This window comes from Stenella coeruleoalba (assembly GCF_951394435.1).
Source record: "Stenella coeruleoalba genome assembly, chromosome: 10".
Taxonomy (NCBI): Eukaryota; Metazoa; Chordata; class Mammalia; order Artiodactyla; family Delphinidae; genus Stenella; species Stenella coeruleoalba.
In genome coordinates this window covers 30,280,141-30,304,638 of record NC_137156.1, presented here as the reverse complement: position 1 = coordinate 30,304,638, position 24,498 = coordinate 30,280,141, and the positions used below count along the sequence as shown (strand labels likewise).

General features: G+C 42.1%; 1 protein-coding gene across 1 annotated transcript in view; it reads right to left on the bottom strand.

Annotated features, from left to right (window-relative positions):
- Positions 1-254: 254 nt before the first annotated feature.
- ADGRF1 (adhesion G protein-coupled receptor F1) overlaps positions 255-24,498 on the bottom strand; it is a 36,207-nt gene continuing 11,963 nt past the window's right edge. Inside the window, exons 4-16 of the mRNA XM_079934030.1 lie at positions 22,835-22,892; positions 20,817-20,960; positions 19,675-19,848; positions 17,634-17,734; positions 16,547-16,605; positions 12,999-13,150; positions 11,682-11,845; positions 9,863-10,051; positions 6,413-7,786; positions 4,625-4,666; positions 3,346-3,405; positions 1,451-1,517; positions 255-905 (exon numbers count right to left, since the gene is read on the bottom strand). Of these exons, the coding sequence (XP_079790156.1) occupies positions 832-905; positions 1,451-1,517; positions 3,346-3,405; positions 4,625-4,666; positions 6,413-7,786; positions 9,863-10,051; positions 11,682-11,845; positions 12,999-13,150; positions 16,547-16,605; positions 17,634-17,734; positions 19,675-19,848; positions 20,817-20,960; positions 22,835-22,892 (2,658 nt within the window). The 3' untranslated portion in view covers positions 255-831. The remainder of the gene's footprint in view (positions 906-1,450; positions 1,518-3,345; positions 3,406-4,624; positions 4,667-6,412; positions 7,787-9,862; positions 10,052-11,681; positions 11,846-12,998; positions 13,151-16,546; positions 16,606-17,633; positions 17,735-19,674; positions 19,849-20,816; positions 20,961-22,834; positions 22,893-24,498) is intronic.

Here is a 24,498-nt window from a genome sequence, read left to right as displayed (position 1 = left end):
CAGGTACTTTTCAAGGCTGTTATGAGGCTGTAGAAATGGACTAGGAACCAAAAGTCCTAAAAGCGCCCTTTACTGGCTTCACTTTGGGAAGTCACTTCACTTGTCCAAGCCTCTATTTCATCATGTCTGCACTAGGTCTGCCTGGACACCTCACGTCATTGGATGGGGGACCAGATGAAAGTGCCTTGTAAACTGAAAAATAATGCATTATATATATATATATATATATATATATATATATATATATACTGCTTTATACTTCCTAAGTAACAGCTATGAAGCTATCTGAAATGGACACTTCTATTTTGTTTCTGATTAACTTTCAAAGTTCAGTGACTGTACCACAAAAACAAGCATAAAATCCAACTGGAAGTTTTTGGAGGAAAACGCCTTTTCTCTAGGAAATTTCACCAGTGACTTTTTTTATGAGAAAGTGAACATGGTCCATCAGTGCATCTAAAGTGATTTCATGACATTTCCTTACTCCAATTCAGGTGATTAGAAATGTCACATGAATAACGCTATTTTATGAAAAAGGAAACCATAGTTTGTGGCAGTGAGAGGCTAGTACAACTGACATAATTTCCGACAAAAACTTAATCTTCTACATTTATGAAGCAATTCCTTTGAATCAAACCCCATGGAAGTAAATCTCTCCATTTAATTGAAGATAAAGATGGCTGTCATGAAACTGCTGAGAGTTCCTTATTATATTCTCAGACTCCGAAATCAGAAAAATCCATTGAATATTGAGCATGATTTCTTCACTGACATTTAGCTCTAATGTCAATTTGCTCCAAAAAATTTTCCTTGATTTTAGCGTTCCCGGTTTTATTCAGTTGATGAAAACTGAGTTAGCGTGATGTCGTTTGAGGACCCTCCAGTATAAGAAAGTACATAGTTGCCTAAAAGAGGAAAAAGAGGATAAGAATTATTGCTACTATGTTGGAATCAAGCATAAGACCAAAATGAAAATAAGCCTATGCAATTCCTTACAATTTTGGACAGTGTTAGGAAGAGGTTAGGGTGTACAGCATTTTATTAATGCCATAGAAGCTTACATTTGTCAGACATCTCTCATTTGAGAAGAGAAGCACCGTATTTTCAGATGTTGGGGAATGAGATTGGTTTGAGATCACTGAATGTTACTGCTGGAAGGAAACTTAGTGATCTCTTAGTTTTTCTTTTTACTGATGAGGAACAAAGGTCCAAAAAGGTAAACAGATTTATTAAAAGCCCTCAGGCTGGTTGGTGGCAGTGATAACAGGACCCAAAGCTTCTGGATGAGCACATTGAGCATTTGGGGAGGGAAATATGCTTTTTCAAGTTCCGACACTTGAACTTTATCTGAAATCCAAAGAATTTTGATTGGACTCTAAAGTGAGTTGCCCATGATGGATTCATGCTCTTTCTTCCTACCCCTTAGAACCTTTGGTTTGTTGTAACTCACGTTTGTGTTGGAATGGGTTGAAAGTCTTTTTGAATCTGGGTTTGACAGATGAATCTGATGAGTTTTGCTGCACAAAAGAAAACCAAGTCATTTAGGCATTCAAAGTATGCTTTCAGGTGCCTGCTTTTTCATTCAGACTCCCTCAGAAGATTACAAATACTCAATTTTTCTTCTGCCAAATGTGCATTTACTTTAAAGCAAATGAGCCACCTACCCAGAAAACAAAATCTCATTTCTGTCACCTAATTTGAAAGTGAAACTGGAGAAGGGGTACAAATCCAGAAGATGCAAAGCCCTCACTGACCACTGCTGCCTTCTGAAAAAGGTCAACAATTTACATTAAAAACAGGGAGATAGGGCTTCCCTGGTGGCGCAGTGGTTGAGAATCCGCCTGCCGATGCAGGGGACACGGGTTCGTGCCCCAGTCCGGGAAGATCCCACATGCCGCAGAGCGGCTGGGCCCCTGAGCCATGGCCGCTGAGCCTGCGCGTCCGGAGCCTGTGCTCCGCAACGGGAGAGGCCACAACAGTGAGAGGCCCGCATACTGCAAAAAAATAAAAAATAAAAATAAAAATAAATAAAAACAGGGAGATAAACCACTATCAGGCGTCTTTACTTTTGGTTTTGGTGTATTTTCCTTTTCAGTGTTTGTCTGTCTTTGGCCTTCCAGTGAGAAAAATTCTGACTTCCTGCTTTGTAGGGTGGGGAGTGTCCTGTCTTGTTTTACTAACTAAAGGTTTGACTTTAATGCAGTCACACTGCTGTAACTCCCTCCTTTTCTTAAGAGTAGAGAATGATTCATTAGTTTCACATTTTCTGGTTCAAGGGATTTTAGTTCTTCAAGACGTAAAATCAAAATCACAGAATATTAGAACTTCTGCTTTGAGTAACTAGTCTAACACTTATTTTTACATCTTGAGAACATTGAAACCAAAAGGTACTAAGTGACTTTCCCGAGGTCACACAGCCAATTGGTTACTGAGTCAGAAATACAATCAGGTCTGCCAGCTCCTGGGGTCACAGCCCTCTCCTATGAAATGCAGACCCAGGAAAATTATTTTATAAAAATGCCAGAGGTTAATTTCCTCACTGTTTTTTTAATTTCAAAACGTTATATTATCCCTTGTTAAGAATCTCTAAATATCCATGTAGTTTTTCATGCACTTAAATCAGCTGATTTTTATCACACACAGAAATTTCTGCTTTAGAACCCTTTCTGAGAGGCCCTCCGTGTCTTGCTAAAAGACACAAGTCTGAGTTAATGTCAAAAATACAAAACCGAGAGGCAAGTACTTTTGTTCCTAACTATACTGTTCCTTAAGTGGATTGCACTTTTGTGGCAAAGAATGGAAACAAGAATCCTTTGTTTCCATACAAACTTATCAGTTTGTAGACTGAAGAGCTAAAATTGCAAGTAACAAAGTCAGGTACACCAGCATAAGGGAAAATTCATAAAGATCATTTTACATATTAGAAGTTAATGAAGGCTTCCCCGTCTGATTTTCTGGAGAAGGAAAAGTGCTCTGCAGGAGATCTAGACAGGCAGGCAGAGAAAAGGACCCTACTGATTCTAGATATTGGGAGACAAGTCAGACTATAACAAGCAACACCGTTGAAATGTATTTGCTCACAAGAGCACCCCAGACCCCCATGCCTGAGCATCCTTGAAGCTTTCCACACCCTCGCATCCATTCATCCATTCACTCATTCACCCATTCATTCAACAGCTCTTTAATGAGTATTGACCATGTGCTGGACATCGTGCCAGATACCAGGAATATAACGGGACAGAAACTCAAGGGGTTTACACAAAAGTGGGCTTGCCGTGGGACTGTGTAAAAAAGTGCAAAACTGGAACTTCACGAACTGCCTCCACGGCTGCAGGAGATGATTACCTTTGATGCTTGGTTCCAAAAGCTTAAAGGAGACAACTTGTTGAGCAGCAGCTGTCGCAGCTACAGGGCAAAAAAGAAATAGTGAGGAACTACACATAGGCAATCGTACAGAGGCAAATCAAGAGCAAAACTGAAGGGCTTCCCTGGTGGCGCAGTGGTTGAGAGTCCGCCTGCCGATGCAGGGGACACGGGAGGATCCCACGTGCCGCGGAGCGGCTGGGCCCGTGAGCCATGGCCGCTGAGCCTGCGTGTCCGGAGCCTGTGCTCCGCGGCGAGAGAGGCCACAGCGGTGAGAGGCCCGCGTACCGCAAAAAAAAAAAAAAAAAAAAAAAAAGAACAAAACTGAAGAGTGTAATTGTTATTTAGTAGTAGTATTTCCTGGAAGCATTTAATAAGCGATAAGCATGTGGATCTGATGAAAGGATTTCTTTTCTTTTATTTCTTTTCTTTACCTGTAAACAAATCTAGAATGAAACAAAAAGCAACAGTTCCAAAAAACATAATAATTCAGATTCTAGACATTAGTAATTGGCAATAATGGCTAAATCGAAGTTTGTCTTTGAAGTGAAGAGTGTCCTTATCAAGTGAATGGTGCAAACAACAGAATTATTTAGTCCAATCAAGAAGGAGGCAAATTGCTTCTTTGTAAACAGGGGTTTGGAGGCATGTGCAACAATTATGATAATTATAAAATATCCTTATCTTCTTATTAAAACAGAGGCTACATTTTTTAGCTTATTGTCTTTACCTCTCTCTGCAGAATTGCTCAAAGCTTGGAAAAATAACGAAAGAAGTTTAAGTTTTTTTCTATTTTCTTTTACTTACATTGGTCATCCTTCATTAGGAATTCTATTTAATGTTAGAGGCTATGTAATATTTACTACATAAAATTCTAGAAACATACATACAGATAGGCCTTTCAGCATATTCTAAGTGAATGAATAAATTAAGTAAAGGAGCAAAAAGGAATTCACCCCTAAGGAAAGTTTTTCTGCTGGTTAATTATGCCAAATCATAATTTAAAACTAAAAACAAGTTTCCCCTTTTTTTCTACAATGTTCACATTATATGTTGTGGTTAGTTCTCTACAGCTCTATTTTCAGCAATGAGTGTTTAGTTTCTTTGTCTCCTGATGGAACCTGCCTTTTGTGAAATTATAGAATTTTATTATGCAGGTACCCATGGTCTAACTTCTTATATATGAATAAGGGCCCTAGAACTGAAGGGGAGGGACTAGATGCCTGGGTTAAAGGAGAAAGAGAGAAATGAATACACATACCTTACTATCCAAGAGCATTCCAAAACAGAAGATGAAAAAGCCCTTAAAAAAAGGAATAAGGCACATGTATTATCTTTTCCTTTTCCAGTAAAGAAAGCATTTATATGTATTTCTATTCTATTATATCCCCCAACATTGAAATTATTTCCTTGTCTGTCCCCCTGTTGACTGTGGGTCCTTGAAGGTAAGGATACTGTATAAACTCCACGATGCCTGGATTAACACAAAGTACGCAAACATTTTTTTTTTTGGTTGAACATATAATTAAATTATTGCGTGAATAAAGTCTGAAACACACGTGGAGCACCATTTTCCCCTTTGTGTTATCCTAAACCCAAAACAAAGAACTTCCATTTGCTTCTATGTCTTAGTCTTTCTTTAGGCATTAAACAAACATTAACTAAGCGTCTATGATGTCAGCAGTCACTGAAGTCCGACCCCAAGGCCAAGTAGAGGAAGTTGACTATATCAGCATCCTTTCCATCAGGTCCATCCAGCCCTTGGGTAACCCTTGGCAGAGTCTTTCTTGGACCTTGAAATTCTCCTCCCAGGCAGAGGACCCTCAGTTGGTGCCTGTTCAGACAGCGTGTCACCAAGGGCCCTGGACAGCAGTTCCCTAAACCTGTCACCATTAGGTGTGTGCTCTCCATGACTGCCCTCTGTGCCACCACCTAAATGTACCCTGGTTTGTTGCAGTAGGTGGAGAACCAACTGGATTCAGGAGATATCTACTGAGCGCTTACTCTGTGCCAGGCACTGCACTAAGTGCTAAAATGATCTCATTTAATCTTCACATTTACTCTAAGATACAGGTAATAATATTATCAGATAATTAATATTAATAATATTAATTAATATTAAAAATATTATCAGGTACTTAATATTACAGGTAATTAATTAATTAATGAGAGAATTAAGGTAAAGAGAAATTAAATAATTTGTTAGCAGTCACACAGTTGGATAGCATGACACATTTGAGCCCAGAGCTATTTAACTCCAGAGCTCAAACGTTTAACCACCACTACCCTGAGTCGTTGTCCAGAGGAGACCCAGCAAATATTTCTTGAACCAGGACTGAAGGCTCTCTTCCAGATTCACCAAAACCTAAGGATTGTTTTGCCCACCTACTCTCTGAATACTCTCTGATCATGGCATGTAAAACCCATCCTTGGCAGCAGAGTTCGGCAAACTTTTTCTGTAAAGAGCCAGAGAGTAAATATTTCAGGTTTTGCAGGTCATCCAGTCTCTTACAACTGCTCAGTTCTGCCTGTGTAAGGAAAACAGCCACAGGCCCTATATAGATGAATGGGCATGGCTGTGTTCCAATAAAACTTTATTTACAAAGACAGTGCTGCCTACAATTGGCCAGGCCCTACTTTATGGCACATTAGGGACTTCTTCTGCACCATTCAGACTCAAAAAGCACTCTGGATTTATTTCCCTTTCCCTGTGTGCTTTAACAGACATCAGCACAAGACAAAGAGGACTGGGTCAACGGCAAGAGAGATTAGTGTTAGCTATGTGAACTCTAACTGATTTAAAACCCTGGAATGGATTACTGAAGAAGCCCAATATTCTGCTTCAGTATGAGAATCACTGTTGGGAAGACTGGATCTTATTTTATTTTATTTTTTTCTATTCACTGTTGCCAGGCAATTTGGGTTATAATAGTCCTGCTAGAGGCAGGGCAATGAGATCGATCACCCCCAGAGTGGTTTTCCCATCCTCAATTCTCTACAATTATTCCAATTACCCGATGATGTAATAGATTGTTCTCACCGCTCTCACCTGGGATGCATTGAGTGATGCGAAAATAATGTGCCAGGCCGGATTCTGGCTGTCAACCATTGTTCCTATGCCAAACCCCCAGGTGAGCCCTAGCAGGGGGGTCAGAACGAGAAGGCTCCTCCCCACGCGGACGACAGTGGCCTTGCTGTCCTGAGTCAGCCTTTCTCCAACAGCGGGCCTCCAGAGCTTCGTGAGAACTAACAGGACCACCACCAGATTCACAGCCACGATAGTCAGGGCGGGACCCGCAAAGGCCAGGAGAGGTTTGCTCCCATCGGACCAGTTAAGCCAACACACATCTTTCCTTTCATAGCCATTGCTGGGTTGTGTGACCGCAATGGTGACGATGGATATAATAAGAGGACACCCGTAGCCCAGGCAGAACCCGACAGCCACCAACAAAGGCGTGGTCATGTGGTGGAACACCAGGATAACCCGATAAGCCAGCAGGAAGCTGAGCAGAAGCATCCAGAAGAACAAGGAGAGGTAGAAAAAGTGTGTGAAGAACACTGCAGCTGTGCAGACTCCAGACGGGTTCGCCGTGGTGTGCACGGAGGCAGCGACAATAAACCAGATGTCTGCGATCAGGAGGCACAGGGCTATGTTCACCATGCAAATGTGACGCATGTGCGAGGTTTGGCTTCTGCTGACCTGCTTCCAAAACAGAGCTTCGATGGTCAGGCATAAGACAAGACTTCCGATGGAGACCCCCAGTCCCACAAAGGTGATCCATTTCACAACGGGAACGATGGCAGGGGGGACAGAGGGTGACATCAGCACGGAGAAGGAGGTCAGGTGAGTACAGCGGCACGTCACCGAGTCTGGAGTTTCATTCACTAGGTGGCAGCCATTATCGTTCCACTGCGAATGGTTGCAATCCCAAAACACACAATGAGGCTGGCTCAGATTTGATTCTATCTTGGAAAAAGTCAGGAAAATTTCATTGATGGAATAGTTTGGGATAACCATGGATATCACGGGCCCATTGACCTGAGCATTTCCATTTTTGGTAGCAGGTAGAATGTTCCCCAGGGTCAAGGAGGTCATGCTGATGATAGTTTCTGGAAGGGACTCCTGGAATTGGTCTGACCTAATTAATGCATGGCCTCTGATGGGAATGGAGGGGTTTTTTAGGAACATTTCAGTCTGATAGTTGTAACCCAAATTGCTTTGATTTGAGGATGCTGGAATCCCTTTCCAGTTAATGAATTCTTGAGAAAATTCCAGAGGCAGAGCTGTCGAAGGGACCAGAACACTGATGTTTTCCAGTGATGCTAGGAACTGGGACCCGGCGTTCTTTTCTTTCTGAAGTAACACTGTCCAGTTGGTCACCGAGGTAGAATTAAGGATGTGGTCAGATATACTGATGACATTCTGAAATACAAGGGTGAACGTCAGTTTGGATTTTGAGGAAACAGATCAGAGGACTACGGGTGGATAGTCGTGAGTCTTAAGCTCAGGAAAATGGCCCAGAGAATTGGCTCAGTTGAGGACCACATTAAAACTCAGCAATGAAATTCAGCTCTGGGGCTCCGCGCAGTGGAAGCATTGGATTAAGAAAGGAGGGTCAGGGCTTCCCCGGTGGCACAGTGGTTGAGAGTCCACCTGCCGATTCAAGGGACACGGGTTCGTGCCCCGGTCCGGGAAGATCCCACATGCCGCGGAGCAGCTGGGCCCGTGAGCCATGGCCGCTGAGCCTGTGCGTCCGGAGCCTGTGCTCCACAACGGGAGAGGCCACAACAGTGAGAGGCCTGCGTACCGCAAAAAAAAAAAAAAAAAAGAAAGAAATGAGGGTCAGCAGAATCACGTCAGTTCCACGGTGATCACCCCCGGGAATTCATACTCCGGTTGGGGCTTCGGAGGAGAAGAGGAGCATCCTGCAATGGGTGCTGCAGAGTGTGCATTTTCTTCCTTCTGAGATGGCAAACGGGACTGCATGACTCCTCAGGCTGAGGGTCCAAGAGTGAAACGTTACTTGTAATTGCTTTCCCATATCATGGTTTTTTGCTAATATCAGAAGTTCTAAATTCATGTCATGAATGTTCAAGTTTTAATTCATTTGTATTTATGACTTTTCTTTAATAGAGGAGAATATAAAGCAAAAATCCTTAAACACTGGACATGCAACAAGGAAGCATTGAATTGTTGTGGGTTTTAAGGGTCAGTCTCAGTTTGAGATTCCTTTTCAAGGAATTCCCTGGCAATTCAGTGGTTAGGATTCTGTGCTTTCACTGCTGAGGGCCCAGGATCGATCCCTGGTTGGGGAACTAAGATCCCTCAAGCAGTAAGGCCAAACAAACAAACAAAAACAATAGCAACAACAAAAACCAGGTTCCTTTTCCAAACGTACCTGAAAGGCAGCGTTTTCTCACCCAGGACCCTCACTCACTCTTACGGGTCTGGTTCCCAGGCATCTGCTGTGGGCGTCTATCCCTCTGGCTGAGTCTTACCCTAACTGAGCCCTCTGTGGCTTCTGGCCTGGATTGCATAGTGAGCTTCTCCTATTGCCCCAGCAACCTCTGCCTTCTTTTTGTTTTTGTTTGTGTTTGCTGCTCTGTTTTTGTCCTTCATTTTATTTTTAGCCTTTTTGTGTCACCTTGTTTTAGTTGGTCTCTTGTAAACAATGCATAGTCAGACTTTAAAAAAAAAAACAAATCTGAGCATCTTTGATTCAGGGAGTTTAACTTATTCACACTTAATGTCATCTCTGACATTATGTTCACCTTATACAGTTAAGCAGGATTGTGTGATTATGTAACAATATACATTATATAATCCAATTTTGTAAAATATTATATGCTTTAACATATAAAATGCACACATCCAAAGTGTTTGGAAGGATATTTATTTAACAAATATTTATTGAGTACCTGCTATGTGTCCCTTGTCCATTTTCTAGGCACTGAGGTGACACGTAAAATGTAAGCAGTGGCTATTCTAGGGTGACAAGATTACATATCACTTATTTTTCTTTTTGTTTATTTGTATATCTTATAGTGAGCATGTCTCATTTGAGTAATTTTTAAAGTTAATTTTTAAATGTCCAAACTAAGTCATGAATTCCCCAGTCGAAAAAATGGAGCTCTTAAAATATACTAAATATGATATACTAAAGTCAGAGCTTATAGCCACGGGAAGGAACAACTGCCGACTCAATATTAAATATTAAAAAGTTGGCACCTGTGTCATTCAGGGCAGAGGCTCACGCCTTCCCCTCAGCCAGATGCTATCCAGGCAGTCTGCCTGGAGGCGGCTCCCTCTCACTTTGAACTCACATAGTTGATCCCGGGGGTTGCTTATACACTGCTGAGGAAGCAGTGAAGCTCACGTCAAGACTGTTACATGGCTCTTTGGTCCTTTTCAACAGCACCCCATCAACTGGGGCTTCTGCCATTCCTCCTGCAAGACTGAGCATTTAAAGTGAGCCCTTCAAGCTCAGGCAGACCTTACCTCCATTGTCGAACTGGACACACTGAAGTGTCTTTCTAGGGACAGGGACGAGATATTGCCCAGAATTGACACCACAGAAGCCAGATTCCCAGCTGTGGTTGATGGGTTTTGCTGAATGACCATTGAAAGATTCTGCACCAAGGATGACACGGTTTCCTCAGTGGCGTTGCTGGCAATCACACTGAAGTTCTAGGAATAGAAATGGTTATGTTCCAGAAAACAATGAAATGCTTGTGCTTCATCAGACTTAAATCAGATTTCATGGCCACGAATAACCAGCATTTGTATGGTGCATTATAACGCAGGATAATCATATAACAATGATAACAACGATATAATGGCTGTCATTCAGTGCTTTTTATTTTCCATACAGTGCGCTAAACGTTTTACTGGGGATTCACTGATTTCATCTTTACATTACCCTTTAAAGGAGGTACCATGATATTTTCATTTTATGATTAAGGAAATTGAAACTTGAAGAGATTCACTAAGAAGCACTTTTATATAAATTGTTACCCTGATTATACAGAACCTGATGTTCAGTGAGATTCAGTGACTTTCCAAACAGTACCCAGCTAGGAAGTGGAAAGGTAGGGTCTACTTGGCACTAAATCCTATGTTATATCCATTATACTGTGCTGAGAAATCCCTATAGAGGATTCAGAGGGACATAAGTGGAGACTTTGCTACACTTGGTCACTGGATTTGGGGTTTTACTTCTTCCTTGAGGCTCCCATCTGCTTCCACGACACTGAGCTAATTTGGAAGGCAGCCAAGAGGGATATTCCCTTTGTTCAAAGCACATCAACCCAGGATCCCAGATCCCCCCTGTTTTCCTTTTTACTCTTCTCAGCTGACAGAGCTGTTTTCTGCCTAGGGCGCCTGGGATCTGACTGTCCTCACACCCTGGGGTGACCTGGTCCCAGCTACGATTCGTGTCCAGAAACTGGGCCAAAGAAGGCAAGAACAAGGATGAACCTCAGAAGACACCTGCTCCAATCTCCCTCCCCAGTTTACAGATGAGAAAACTGAGGTCCAGAAAGAGAGCAGTAAACCTTCCACGGTCCCTTGGTGAATACTGTGGGGTTCTCTGCTTCCAAAGCAGGATCTCTGGCTGGGACTGAAGTTCTGCTCACTACGAACTATTTGCAGGATAGTGTCTGTGAGCTGGTCCTGGAGTTCCTCTTCCATGACTTGAGTTTTAAATCCTCACCATTTGCTTCCATCTTTCTATCTACTACATCTTAAGTACTTGAAACTTCCTAAGAGAGCGTCATGTGAAGGTCATAGCACTGGACCGGAAATCAAGTGACCATGTTTCTAGTTCAACACTACTGCTACCAGAGGGACCACTAGCCCCTTAGTCTCCCCTTTTCTGATCTATAGAAGGAAGTTGGTGAGGCACATGGCCCTGGAGAGCCACTGAAGTTCTATCATTCTATATGGCTGACTCATTCCCTGCCCCGGTTTCTGACAAATGTACTAAGGTTATAGCTTCTGACTTATAGCTTCACTTGGATCTTTGATTCCCAGGCTTTCAGAGGCCAGCTTAGTTGCTGTTCTGCCGTCTTCAGCTCTCTTCAGCATTGATTCACACCTCTGCAGCACCCTCCCCCCAAAACCACCCAATCTTACGTTTCTGAGGTCCTCACGACTCACGCCTACACTCCCTGGGTTTCCCAGGGTCTGATGTCACTGACTTCTGACCAATGAGACAAATTGATACATTTTACCTTCCACCCAGCCATGCTCACTGGGAGACACCCACTGTGAAACTCAAAACCAGGGCAAATCTGCAAGGCGGAAATGCTTTTTTTACCTTCTTCAGTTCTTCCAGCTCAGAGAGCACACACGTCTCCCTGAGGACATGCCACCCAGAGGGTTGGCACCTGGCCGTGATGATTCCGGAGTAGCCGCTGCTACAGGGAAGAGTATACTCATCATTCTTAGACCCAAATCCAAAGACTATGCTGTTACACTGGGCTGGAAAAGAATGGAAACGAAGAAGAAAAATGTCTCTGAATATTTTGACACTCTCTATAAACTATAAAGCAGTACTTTCTAAGTCATGTTTTCAGACAAAACCCAGGCAAAACTCAGGAGTAGGAGAAGTTTGTCTTTGATGCCCAGCTTCACCCCATCAACCCCTTTTCCTCTTTCCTGATGTCCTACCCTCCCCAAGGCTGGCCCCCTTTCCCTCCAGGTGTCTGATCTATGCCAACAATCTGAATTTAATGGGCTATCAAATAGTTAAGTATTCGGTGAAAATAAGACGGGGTGTGATCCCTCCCAGGAAATATTTTCACTCTTTAAGGGAATACTAGAAAACCAGAAAATCTTCAAGACACTATGGGACAAAGCAGGCATGATAGGGTTAAAAGATGGGCAGTTGCCATTTGGGGGTGACATGTCCTACTTTGTACCCCTTTAAAGGCTTCTCACATCGTGATCAGCCACTAGTTCCTCCTGCAGCTGGCCCTTCATAATATACTCTTACCACGTTGGGACTGCGAAGAGGAAGCCTTGAAAGGAAGAACCACAAGGGCTATGAATTTTGTTTCTTTTCCCCACTGCTGTGTCTTAAGTGCCTAATCACTTTGGATACTTAGTAAATATTTGTTGAATAAATGTTGAAAGTGGCACAAAGCTTGGTAAGAGAGGTTTAAAACTGAATGTAAAGAATTTTTTAAACATCTGAAGAAAAGAAGTAGGGTGTGTGTGTCTATGTATATCTGTGTGTGTTTGTGTGTCTGGGTGTATGTGAATGACCTGGAAAAAATGCTTTCTCTCCTGGGTCCCTTGGATTATGATTTAGGAATTTCATCAGCCCCAGGGCTCTTCCAGCATGTATACCAGGAAACGATTGCTGAATCATTTCCATCAGTGCCTGCAGTGAATCAGTCTTGTGTGACGTTTACACTAAGAACTGGAGGTCAGCTGACCCATGAGCAAGCGTCTGAAATAGTGGAGCTGAAATTGAGTTTCATCCTGGTCGGGAGGAGAAACAGCTGCTTGTTTCAACTAAAAGTCAGTCTTAGAACAATTCCGTTTCGGGAACATCTCCAATATATAATACAATCTACTAATTAGGCTCCCCTAATCTACTTCCCTACAGAGGACGGGAATCCAGTGTTACCTTTTCCGAACACTCTGAAAGAGTTGTCTTCTAGTGGAAACAGCTGATGCAGGCCTGTCTTAGCCTTCTTAGCCGCCTGCCCAATGCCTGACAGCAGTTCAGATGTGTTGCTGGAACCAACAACTTCATACCCAGCAATGATGCTTCCATTTCTACAATGATGATGTGGAAAGAAACATGAGATTCATTCATTCAGTCACTCAAGGCTTATTCTGTGTGGGGATGGCATTGGGTCAGTGGGAATAGATCAAACAGATTTGGTCTTTGCCTTCTTGGAGCTTATGTGCCAGTGGAGAAGGCAAGGCAAATAAGAAACAAATAACCACCAAATATATAAAATCATAATTATAAATATATATATATATATATAATTCCAAATTTTGTTAAGTGTTATGAGAGACAAGTTCAGGGATAGAGTTACAGATGTAGAAAACAAACTTATGGTTACCAGAGGGTAAGGTGGGGGGAGGGATAAATTGGGAGATTGGGATGGACATATACACACTACTATATACAAAATAGACAATTAATAAGGACCTACTGTACAGCCAGGGAACTCTACCTGATACTTTATAATGGCCTATATGGGGAAAGAATCTAAAAAAGGGTGGATATATGTATAACTGATTCACTTTGCTGTACACCTGAAACTAAGACAACATTGAAAATCAACAACATGCCAATACAACTTTAAAAATAAAATAAAGTTTTCTTCATGTAGATCTTTAAAAAAAAAAGAATATCAAGTAGACGTGAGGCCCACTTTAAATAAGACTGGTCAGGAAAGGCTTCTCTGTGCAGAGGATCTTTGAAGCTGAGACCTGAAGGATGAAAAGAAACAGCCAGTGATGCAAAGAGAATTGGTACAGCGTGGCCAGCACCCGAGAAGGGCTGGAGGCAAGAAAATGCCTGTGAGTCTGACAAACTTCAAGGCTAACGTGACTAAAATTCAATGAGCAGGTGAGAGATGGATAGGAGATGACCCTTGAGAGGTACCCAGGAGCCAGATGGAAGAGGGCCTTTGAGTCTGAATTTCATCTTTTATTAAAAGGTTTTACTCTTTTTGAAAAGGCATGGCATGATCAGATTTATAATTTAAGATCATCACTCTGGCTGCTGTGTAGAAAATAGGTGAAGGGAGGAAGCAGAGAAGCAGGAAAGCTAGTTAGGAAGGAGAGGGTGGTGCCCTGAACGGATTGAGTAGCAGTGTGTGTGGGGAGAAGTGAACTGGTCAGTTTCAGGTTGTATTTGAAGATAGAGCCAGAAGACTTGCTAACGGAGCAGATTTTGGGTGTGGGAGAAAGAAACCAGGCAAGAACGACCCCAGGGAATTGAAAAACAAACTGTAGTATATTCATACAATGGATTATTACTGGGCAATAAAAAGGAAGGAATCACTGATACTCAGAAAGCCAAGGATGAGTCTCAAAGGCCTTAGGCTGAGTGAAAGAAGCCAGGCCCCCCCAAAAACTATACACTACATGATTCCATTTAGGTAAAGTTCTAGCATAAGCAAAACCAGCCTATGGTGATAGGTTATTATGGTGATAGTGGTTATTTCTGGTAGGGAGGTAGGAATGTGCATGGAGATTGGCTGGAAAGGGGTACAAGGGAACTTTGGGGATAATGGAAATGGTCTGTCTTGATAGGAGGTGGCGTGTATTAGTATTTGTCAAAGCTAATAAAGCTGTACAATTAGGTTTTGAGCATATCACTGTATGTAAATTATACTTCAATAATTAAGTATAATTTATTGGAAAATAAATTAAGACAGGATAGCTCTAAGATTTGGGTCTGGAAATGAGATGGGGAAGACAGTGGGAGAAGGAGATGAAAGCTTATGATGGGGGGCAGTTGGAGGACTCCCATTTTGGACCTGTTACATTTGACATGCCTACTAGAAAATCACCTGGAGATGTTAATAGGCATTGGATGTTGGAGTCCAGAGTTTAGGGGAGAGGCTGAGGTCAAGTAATAAATTTAGAACCCATCTGTATACAGATGGTATTTGAAGTTACGAAAGCAAGTGAGATAACATGGATTAATTTAATCCTGCAACTCCATGAGGGTTAGGGTTAGGGTTATTCTCATTTTATAGATAAGAGAACTGAGTCCTAAAGAAGTTGGGTCAAGTCATTAATTATTAATTGATGGATATGAACCTCTGGCTCTCTAAAGCTCAAATTCTTAATCACTACATTGAACTACATTGAACTCACAATAAATAAACCCAAATACCCTTTTATGCTGTGACGATCACAATGGCTTTTCATTGATACGGCCCTTCTATCGTGTTTGAAAAGTATTTTTCTATTATTTCATTTTATGTAATGAGGTTAACTCAAATTCCACAGGTATTAACAGTCCTGTTTGACAGATAAATAAATTGAGACTGTGAGAAACTAAGATTTACTTTAGATCATGTACATAAAGAGTAAAACCAAAATAGTTGTATTTTATAGACTTATGTGTACATTTACTGTGATTTTTGTCTACAAATTATTGGAGACAGTTTGTAAGATATATATATATATATATATATATATATATATATATATATATATATATGATGGAATATAAATTAGAAATATAAATAGAAAACCAGGACCAAGGAAAAGAAACGTGAATATTGAATACAAAACTGTTGATTGAGTTTCAATGCTGTCTATGAATTCAATGACAGCAAAGTCAAAAACAGAAGTTAGATTAATTATATAGACCTTGATATAAGAAAAAAGAAGCAGTGTTTTTCCTAGCACTGAATTTTAAAGAATATTATATATGTGAGCCTTTTTTATAGGTACATGAGAAGGCTTAAAGGATAATGTCCAGGACAGTATATTTATAGCAAAAGCTACTGAAAATTTCCTATAGCTCTTCTTTAGCTGTGAAAAAAGTATATAAGAAGTTAAGTTCTCTGACCTGTAAGTCACTTCCTCTATCAAGCAGACTATAAATAGCTGGTAATCAACACACACACAGGGGTAACTAACCAAATAACTTTTGAATTAAAGTATAAACAAAAGGGTAATTTACTAAATATCTCTTTCTTTGCTGTAGACAATGACTACTGGGCTTTGAACTATGGTGCATACATGATATCTACACAAAAATATAATATTTTACCCAAGGAGCCACTTCTGGCCCCCAGTTATACAACATCACACCCTCTGTGTTAATGGAAGGAGAAAACGCATCCCTCCGCAACCCACAACCCTTGTCACCACCACTCGCCCCTTCCCATGCATGCACACCACGTCCTCCTGCTTCCTTCCAAGCCATGCGGGTTTCCAATTCTAGTTTCCGATCCATAGCTTCGAGAATGCCATTTAATATTTATATTCGCAAACGCATTTAAATGAGAATATAGGCTTTCTTCTTAAGATTTTTTAAAGCACCACAGACTTTTATTCAGTTTTAGTAAGAATCCTGCTTCAAAAAGCAGTTGACGTATTTTCTGTCAAAGTCACTTGGAAACAGCATGAGGCATCCTGCAGGACGGGTGCATGATTCCAGGGATGCCCTTCTAAGACAGTTGTATTACTTACCGAAACTGGGTGACTTGAACTGACTCAAAACCTTGGATACTTTTGTAGGCTTCTTTAAGCTTTACAAAGAGAGCAAAGAGCAATATGTTGATCTTTGTTCCCACACAAGAAAGACATTTGAGCAAAAAATGATCACAGACAATAAATAACCAATGGAAGCAGCAAGAAAAGGAAAGAGATATGGTGAGAGGTAGTTGCATGTTGTAAAAATACATTTAAAATGATAGCAGAAAATGTACACACACACGCCTCCGTACACACATATAATTTAATGTTGAGGTTGCTAATAAAGAATGTGGAACCAACTGCTTAGACTAGAGGATGGGTCGGGTGCCAGATAATGTAATAAATTCATCCAAAATCTATTTTCTCCTTCCCCTAAATAAGCCATTGATTTCAATAGATGCTTAAACTGAATCTGCCTGCGAAGTGTTTGTGCATGTCTTCAGTTAGGACCACATCTAAGCCACCATCCTAGGTAGAGGTAGTTTATGTTACTTCATTATGAAGTCCAGAATTTTGGTCAGTAACCCTCTTTAGCCTCTAACAAGAGAGGCTTCTTTAAGGAACAAATCCCAAATGTTAACAATTGAGCTTGGATCATGAAAACTTTCTTTTGACAAATAAAAATCAGAAAATAATCAAGAAGGCTTGATTCACTCATCTAATTATGAGAATAAGGTGTAACTTTGTGGCTGAAGACTTGCAAAGAATGAAGATAACGGGAACTTTTATTCTCAAAATAGTGACATTACCTGCAGCCACAGATTCAATATCAGACCTGAGAATAAAGATCCTTAGTACTTAAAAAAAAAAAAAGAAAAGAATCAAGAGGGTGTGGTTTAATATTACCCTAACAAATGAGCAAAACTAAACACTAAAGGAATGGGAAGAAGTCAATTGCTTAACGCTCCTTGAAAGAAAATGTTCAAAGTACATCACTTGTGGGTAGAGTGATTAACTGCTATGTAGTAAGTCATTGAAAATGAAAAATTAAGAATATGTGTTAAATAAATATGTTGAATTGGAAACACCTGAACTTACGTTTAGGCAAGGATTTCTTTTGTAATAAGTAGAAGGTGCTTACTTGAAGTTCAATTCCAGTGGTATATTCGGAGTATATAGCAGAAGATGAATCCAAAAGATCTTTTGTAAATCTTTCATTAATTTTGAAAGTACCCCAAACCTCTATGGAAAATAAAAAGAAATTTACAGAGATAAAAATTACTCACTTGATATATTATAGCTTAAAGTTACAGAAGTCTAATTCAGCCCGTCTATTTGACACTGGTACTTTCTTCTTTGTTTTGTCAATTTTCTTTTTATGATGAATGTTCACCTAAAGTAATATAGGAAGTATCCATAAAACCGGAATTCTCTTTTGTGGATTTGGAAGATAATGGGAAAGTGCGATAATCAAGATGACCTTATAAGCAGGTAAATGAGTAGCCACTCACATGTGGTTATAAAAGGCACTTATCCCAGTCTAGGCCCTGAGCTTAAACGTTGTCCCTATTTAAAAATTAAAAAAAAAAAAAATCACTACTTGCTAACTCCAACTTACCCCTTGCTTACCCATCACTGGTGCTTTTCTCCTCTGGGACAGGTTATTCCCCACCTCTGGATGGACAAATCCTGTGTATCTTTCATTCAGGACTTAGTTAAATGCGCCTCTTTAGCAAGACCTTCCCTGGGCCCCAGATGAAAAGAGTCTCCCTCTCCTTTAAATTCTTACAGTACGTTATCCATACGTCCCTTCCAGCCTCTTCACCTACACATCTATCCTATCTGTGAACACACCTCATGTATGTGTGTCCCCACTCTACTTTGGGAATCTCCCTGTGAGTGTAATCCCTATCTGAACCATCTTTGTATCCCCCAAAGATGGATCAGACTTGGACCACTTTTCAAAGTGTAGGCTTTCATCAAAATTTGTTGAAGAGATCACATTGTCTTCTTTCATGTGTTAACAGCCTCTGGCCTCCCCAGGTAGCTTGCTAATTGATCGACAGCAAGAGAAATGCCTCACGGTGACCTCCCAGAATTTGCCCCAGATCTGGGTATAAAGATGGTGTTTAATAAATACGTGTTACTTGAGGCAGGAAGGATTAGGAGTCTGGGATTAGCAGATGCAAACTATTATATACAGGATGGATAATCAACAGGTCCTACTGCATAGCACAGGGAACTGTACTCAATATCCTTTGATAACCCATAATGGAAAAGAATATGAAAAAGGATAGATAGATAGATAGATAGATGCATATAAAACTGAGTCACTTTTCTGTACAGCAGAAATTAAACACAACATTGTAAATCAACTATACTTCAATCAAATTTTTTAAATAAATAAATAAAGAAGTGTTACCTTAACCTGAACTGCTGTGGTTCTGGGAAAGGGACCCAGGGAGACCCAGGAAAGCTGGACTATTTCAGGTCCTCCTTCACTCTTTGCTCCACTCTACCAAAATCTGGAGCTTCAAGATAACTGGACTAGTCTTTGGGGACGTTTCTTAAAGTCCTTCAAGCTGTCGGAGCCCACGTCACGCGGCTCACCCCATCATCCACTGGGCATCAGCCTAAGTCAGCAGTAGCTCCCTCAGCGTCCACTGGCTCCTAAACTAGACTTTCAACTTTTGTTTGGTTTTGGCAATTCATTCAACACACATATTTGTTGGCAATTTACAGAATTTCTTTCAGTGTAATCACTGGGCAACGCTCCCTGCCTGCACACCTCTAAATTTTTATTTTCTGGAAATTGATGTTGGCCAAAGAAGTAAACAGAAGGTGGGAAGAAAAACGTTATTTACTCAAGCTGTTCCCCTACTTGGAATTTCAGGGAATCTCCCTAAATCTCAGAAGGATCATAGAATTGTCGAGGTGAGCTGGACGTACCTCCAGGCTGAACTACGCCCAAACATCAGCTCGCATTTCTGAATTTTCTGCACTTACGAAGCTCTCGCTGTGTCCAGCCAAGCCTAGCAGGGTACGTCATCACTGCCCTTCCAACTCCCTGTAAACACTGGCTCTTCTCTGGGAGGCAGAGAGAAACACTGGGGCACAGACCCGGTGGTCCTTCTCTCTCTGTCACATGTGGAGGTGGGAGGGGTGTATCCTTACACACTTACTTGTTCTCTCACAGAAATGGACACTCTGGGTGAGGTTGTTGACATGACAATCACAGCTCTGGAGAGATCCCTCCGTGTGAAGGTAGCATTTCTGGGGATCAAGGCATGAGGGAGGAAACCAGGAGTAGCCGTCGTCACAGGCACAGCGCAGGACCCCGTTCTGGATACCACAGTCTGCACAAAAAGAAACAGAGCTTGGTCTCACGGGACCTGGTTAATAAATTGGCTATGGTTGAGTTCTCATCTTTGATTCTGATATAGAATCTGAACCGAAAGCTAGAGCTATTTCTCTCCAAAAGCTGTAAGGATGAAAACAAGACGGAAACAAGTATGTTTAAGGTTAAGGAAACGTCCCACTCAATAGATACTGAGGTTGGATCAGAAACCCAGCTAACATAACAATCAAGTGTCCGGGGCTAGCGTCCAAAAGAAGGATGTGTGCCCAGTTGGTGCCACTTACATGGAGAAAGAAGCAGAAGAGGATATGTCGACCTGAGAGTTATTTAAAGGGTTCTAGATGGTATTTGTCCACTGTCTTATCGGAGGCTCCTATCCACCTAGCATCACTCCCCCAAAGTCCCTGTTAGCAATATGGCAAAGGCAGAGAGACCTTTTTGTTGAGAGTCATGATGAACAATTTTATTAACCAATCCTGTATGCTTGTATTGGACCTAAAACTCCCACTAAAAAACCTTTCCTTTTCAATAGACAAAAAAAAAAAAAAAAATGGGGCAAAGTCACCACATACGGTTGTGAAAATATGCACAATGGTGTGCAGTAAATGGTTCTCAAACGTGATCATGCATCAGAACCTTCTGGGAGGGGTCTCATCCCAAAGGTTATGATTCAGTAAGTCTGGAATGGAGCCAGGGATCTGCACTTCTTTTAAGTTCCCTGATGCTGCTGCTACTGTCGGTCTGGGTACCACACTCTGAGAACCCTTGCTTTAGATAAATCATTTAACTTCTCCTAACCCCATTGTGGTGGTCATTAGTGCTGTTGGCCAGATATTTTTTACAAGCATTTATTCTTTTCAGCCACAGATATTGGGGGGATGGTTGATTCCCCAGCATAACCTAACCTCTCCCGACTCACACACCACCTTCCCCATTTCCACTCCCAGTTACCAGAGACTGACTCACACGTGGTGGCCTTTGCTCTGATAATCTTCACTGGCCCAAAAACAGGGCAAGGCTCCAAAAGCTTCAGAAAGTTCTTCACGTCTCTTTTCTCCTTGGAATCTCGATAGGCTACCTGAAGCAGCAGCTCGTATTCCTGGATTGGACCTAGAGAGAAAGAGAGACCGTCAAAGGCTTCTTTTCTCAGGCTGGGAGGGAGATACTGCAGAGCAAGTGACCTCGGAGCGCTTGTCAGATTCAGCCTGAGGGTCACGGACGTGGCTTGGTCACTTCCATTCATCCAGACATGGACTAAAAATGAGCATCCCGAGCAAAGCATCAGACAGTCCACAGGTGCCTAAGACACCTCTCTCCTCTGACTTCGGCCAGGCCAGCTGCTCTGTGCTCTCTGACCCACCCCAGCATCGCCCTCCTGACTTTATATACTTCTCAGGTCACATCCAGAGTCAAGTTTCAGGGTCAAGACTGAAGGGAGAAGAGGTGAGAAAGTCCTGGTCACTCTACCCGACTCCTCCCCCAGCTCTGGTCTCCTGGATGTATCTTTGATATAAAACCCCCAGTCCCCTCTTTCCTCTCCAAAGAGCCCTTCCTTCTCCTGTACAAATGTTCCACTAATTAGCTGAGTTTGCTATTGAGATGAAATGCACGAGTAAAACCAAAGCAAACCTTACTTGAGCCTTGATGCACCCTCACCTCCACCCTATCGTTTCTGAGCAGTACCTTTTGTTTCCCTAAGAAGAGACCATTAGGTGTTTTGGGCTGGGAGAGAAGAGGAATCGCACCCAGAATTCACTTAGGCACGTTCACATGAAACTCTGTATGAAGTTCCATGGGGTCTCAAAATCCTCCCAAGGTCCTCTGTGGACCCCAGGTTAAGAATGTGAAGGGCCTCAGAGAAAAAGAGGCAAAAGGTGAACATCCTTTCTTCCTGGGTCTCATTTTGTTATCATCGGCAGTGAACTCTCTTAGAATCCCTTAGATCTCTCAGGACGGGACCATGCTTTCTACAGGCACAGGTGAGATGGGGAGCTTCTATGAGACTGTCCCATTTCTTAAGGGTCCGGGGGAGCTGGGAGATTTAGAGGGAAGAAAAGCAGCTGGATCAATCCCTAGGCTTCTCAGAAGGAAATCCAGAAGCTGCAGCATGTCCCGGGACATTTACAGGAGACTCCTGCCTGCTGTAGTTGCCACCAACTCACCCCTCTCCGCATCTCCTTAAGGCCGGAAGCTCTGTCCCGGCCTTGGGAATTACTCCAAGGGATGTAAGCTAGGAGGCCCAAGCAGGTAATAGGTGGGGAAGGGGGGAAAGATGAATGGCTCTGGTTCTGGAGTCAGACTGACTGGGCGTTGAATCCTGCCCGACCTACCCACCGGCCTTGTCAGTTTCACTACCTGTAAAATAAAGATGGAGATTGTACCTAACTCAGAGGATCTTTGTGAGGCTTTAATTCATCTAACACACTTAGGATAGTGCACGGCACTGGCAACACCTTCCCATGGCATTCCAAGCTGACGCTCTGGTTTCATTTTCCCAACGAATTGTAGCCTTGCTACAGTGTGGGAAGGTCTATGGTCCTATCAGCGCATTGCTGGACGGCAGATTCATGGCACCGTAAAAAGGCTTTTGAGGACTGACCCAGGAACCTAACCACCGTCTGTGTGTACCACTGTTTCCGTGAGGAAATATATACAGTGCTTGAAACATCAGACCCGCAAATCAAATTCCAGACCACAACTCATTCCTGGACTGAAGTCTGTGCCATGCATTACATTATTGGGATCAAGGTGAAGAGGGAAAGGACGAGTATGCAGCAGCTACTGGCTGGCTATGGGACAGGATACTATGCCTCTATTATAGTATTTCATCCTCACAAGGAATTACTGTAATTATCGTTTTACGGATTTGAGGTATTTAACGATGTGCCAAAGATCATAAAACCCATCAGGAGCGCCCCTGGGATTTGAACCCTGCTCTCTGGGCTCCAGGGTGTGCTGTACCGTGCTATCTGAGGGAGTCTCACCTAGAGGATTTTTCTTATTCAAAATGAGTTCTTGCTTTGTTTTGATGCCATCATCACTCTGTTAAGAGAAAAAAAAAAAAGAAGAAGAAGAATTACAGCGAGGCTTGGTCATATTGTATTTCATAAGGCCTCGTTGGATTTCCCAGATAAACTGAAATCATGGATCTAAAATGCAAGCCAGGGATGGTGGGGGAGGGGGGCAGAAAAGGACATCGCTGAGGCACCTTTTGAGCACAAACCTGAAGGATCCCTGAGAAAGAACTTCCCAGGAGGAGGGAGGAACAGGTGCAAAGGCCCTGGGATAAGAATATGCCTGGCACGTGAAGGCCAGAGCAGCTAAGTGGAGTCGGGGAGGCGGGGCAGGAGGTGATGTCAGAGAGTATCTCTAGGGAGGCAGGTCCTGTAGATCCTTCCGGGCTGTGGCAAGGGCTTAGCTTTTGCTTGAGTGGGATGGGAGCCCGCTGGAGAGTTCTGAATGGAGGAAAGATGTGCTCTGCTCCACTTTCTAGAAGGCTCAATCCTGCAGCCGTGTTGGGAATAGACAAGCACCGAAGCAATGAGAGTGTTTCAGGAGCTACCGAGATAATATAGGTGAGAGATGATGAAGGTGTGGATCAGGATGGTAGCCATGGAGTTGGTGAGAAGTGTTTGGATTCTGGATATATTTTAAAGAGAAAACCAGAAAAAAAGATCTAATGGTTTAGACGTGGATTATGAGAAGTGTCAAGCGTAATAATAATTTTTCTGCCTAAGCAGCTGGAGAGACAGTGATACCACTTGCTGAGATGGGCAAGGAGAAGCAGGTTTGGTGAGAAAAAAACGAGAGTTTAATTTTGGACATATTAAGTTGACGGGATATTGGCACCCAACTGGAGATATCAAGTAGGTAGTAGATAGGTGAGTGTGGCGTTCAGGGAACAGGTGTGAGAAGGAGACACAGATTTTGGAGTCATTGGCATGCAGAGAACATTAAAACCATGACCCCAGATGAAAGCATCAAGAAAGTGAGTAGAGTGTGGAGAGAAAGGAACCCTCCTACGCTGCTGGTGGGAATGGAAATTGGTGCAGCCGCTATGCAGAGCAGTATGGAGGTTCCTTAAAACAACTAAAAATAGTGTTGCCGTATGATCCTGCAATCCCACTCCTGGGCATCTATCCAGACAAAACTCTAATCTGAAAAGATACATACACCCGAATGTTCACAGCAGCACTATTTACAATAGCCAAGACATGGAAGCTACCTAAGTGCCCACTGACAGATGAATGGATAAAGAAGACGTGGTATAGATGTGGAATATTACTCAGGCATATAAAAGAATGAAATAATGCCATTTGCAGCAACATGGATGGACCTAGAGATTATCATACTAAGGGAAGTGTGTCAGAAAGAGAAGGACAAATATCATATGATATCACTTATACGGGGAATCTAAAACAATGATACAAATGAACTTACTTACAAAACAGAAACAGACTCACAGACTTAGAGAATGGACTTATGGTCACCAGAGGGGACAGGGGCAGGTGGGGAGTGATAAATTAGGAGTTTGGGATTAACAGATACCCACTACTATGTATAAAACAGGTAAACAATAAGGACCTACTGTATAGCACAGGGAACTATACTCAAAGTCTTATAATAACCTATAATGGAAAGGAATCTG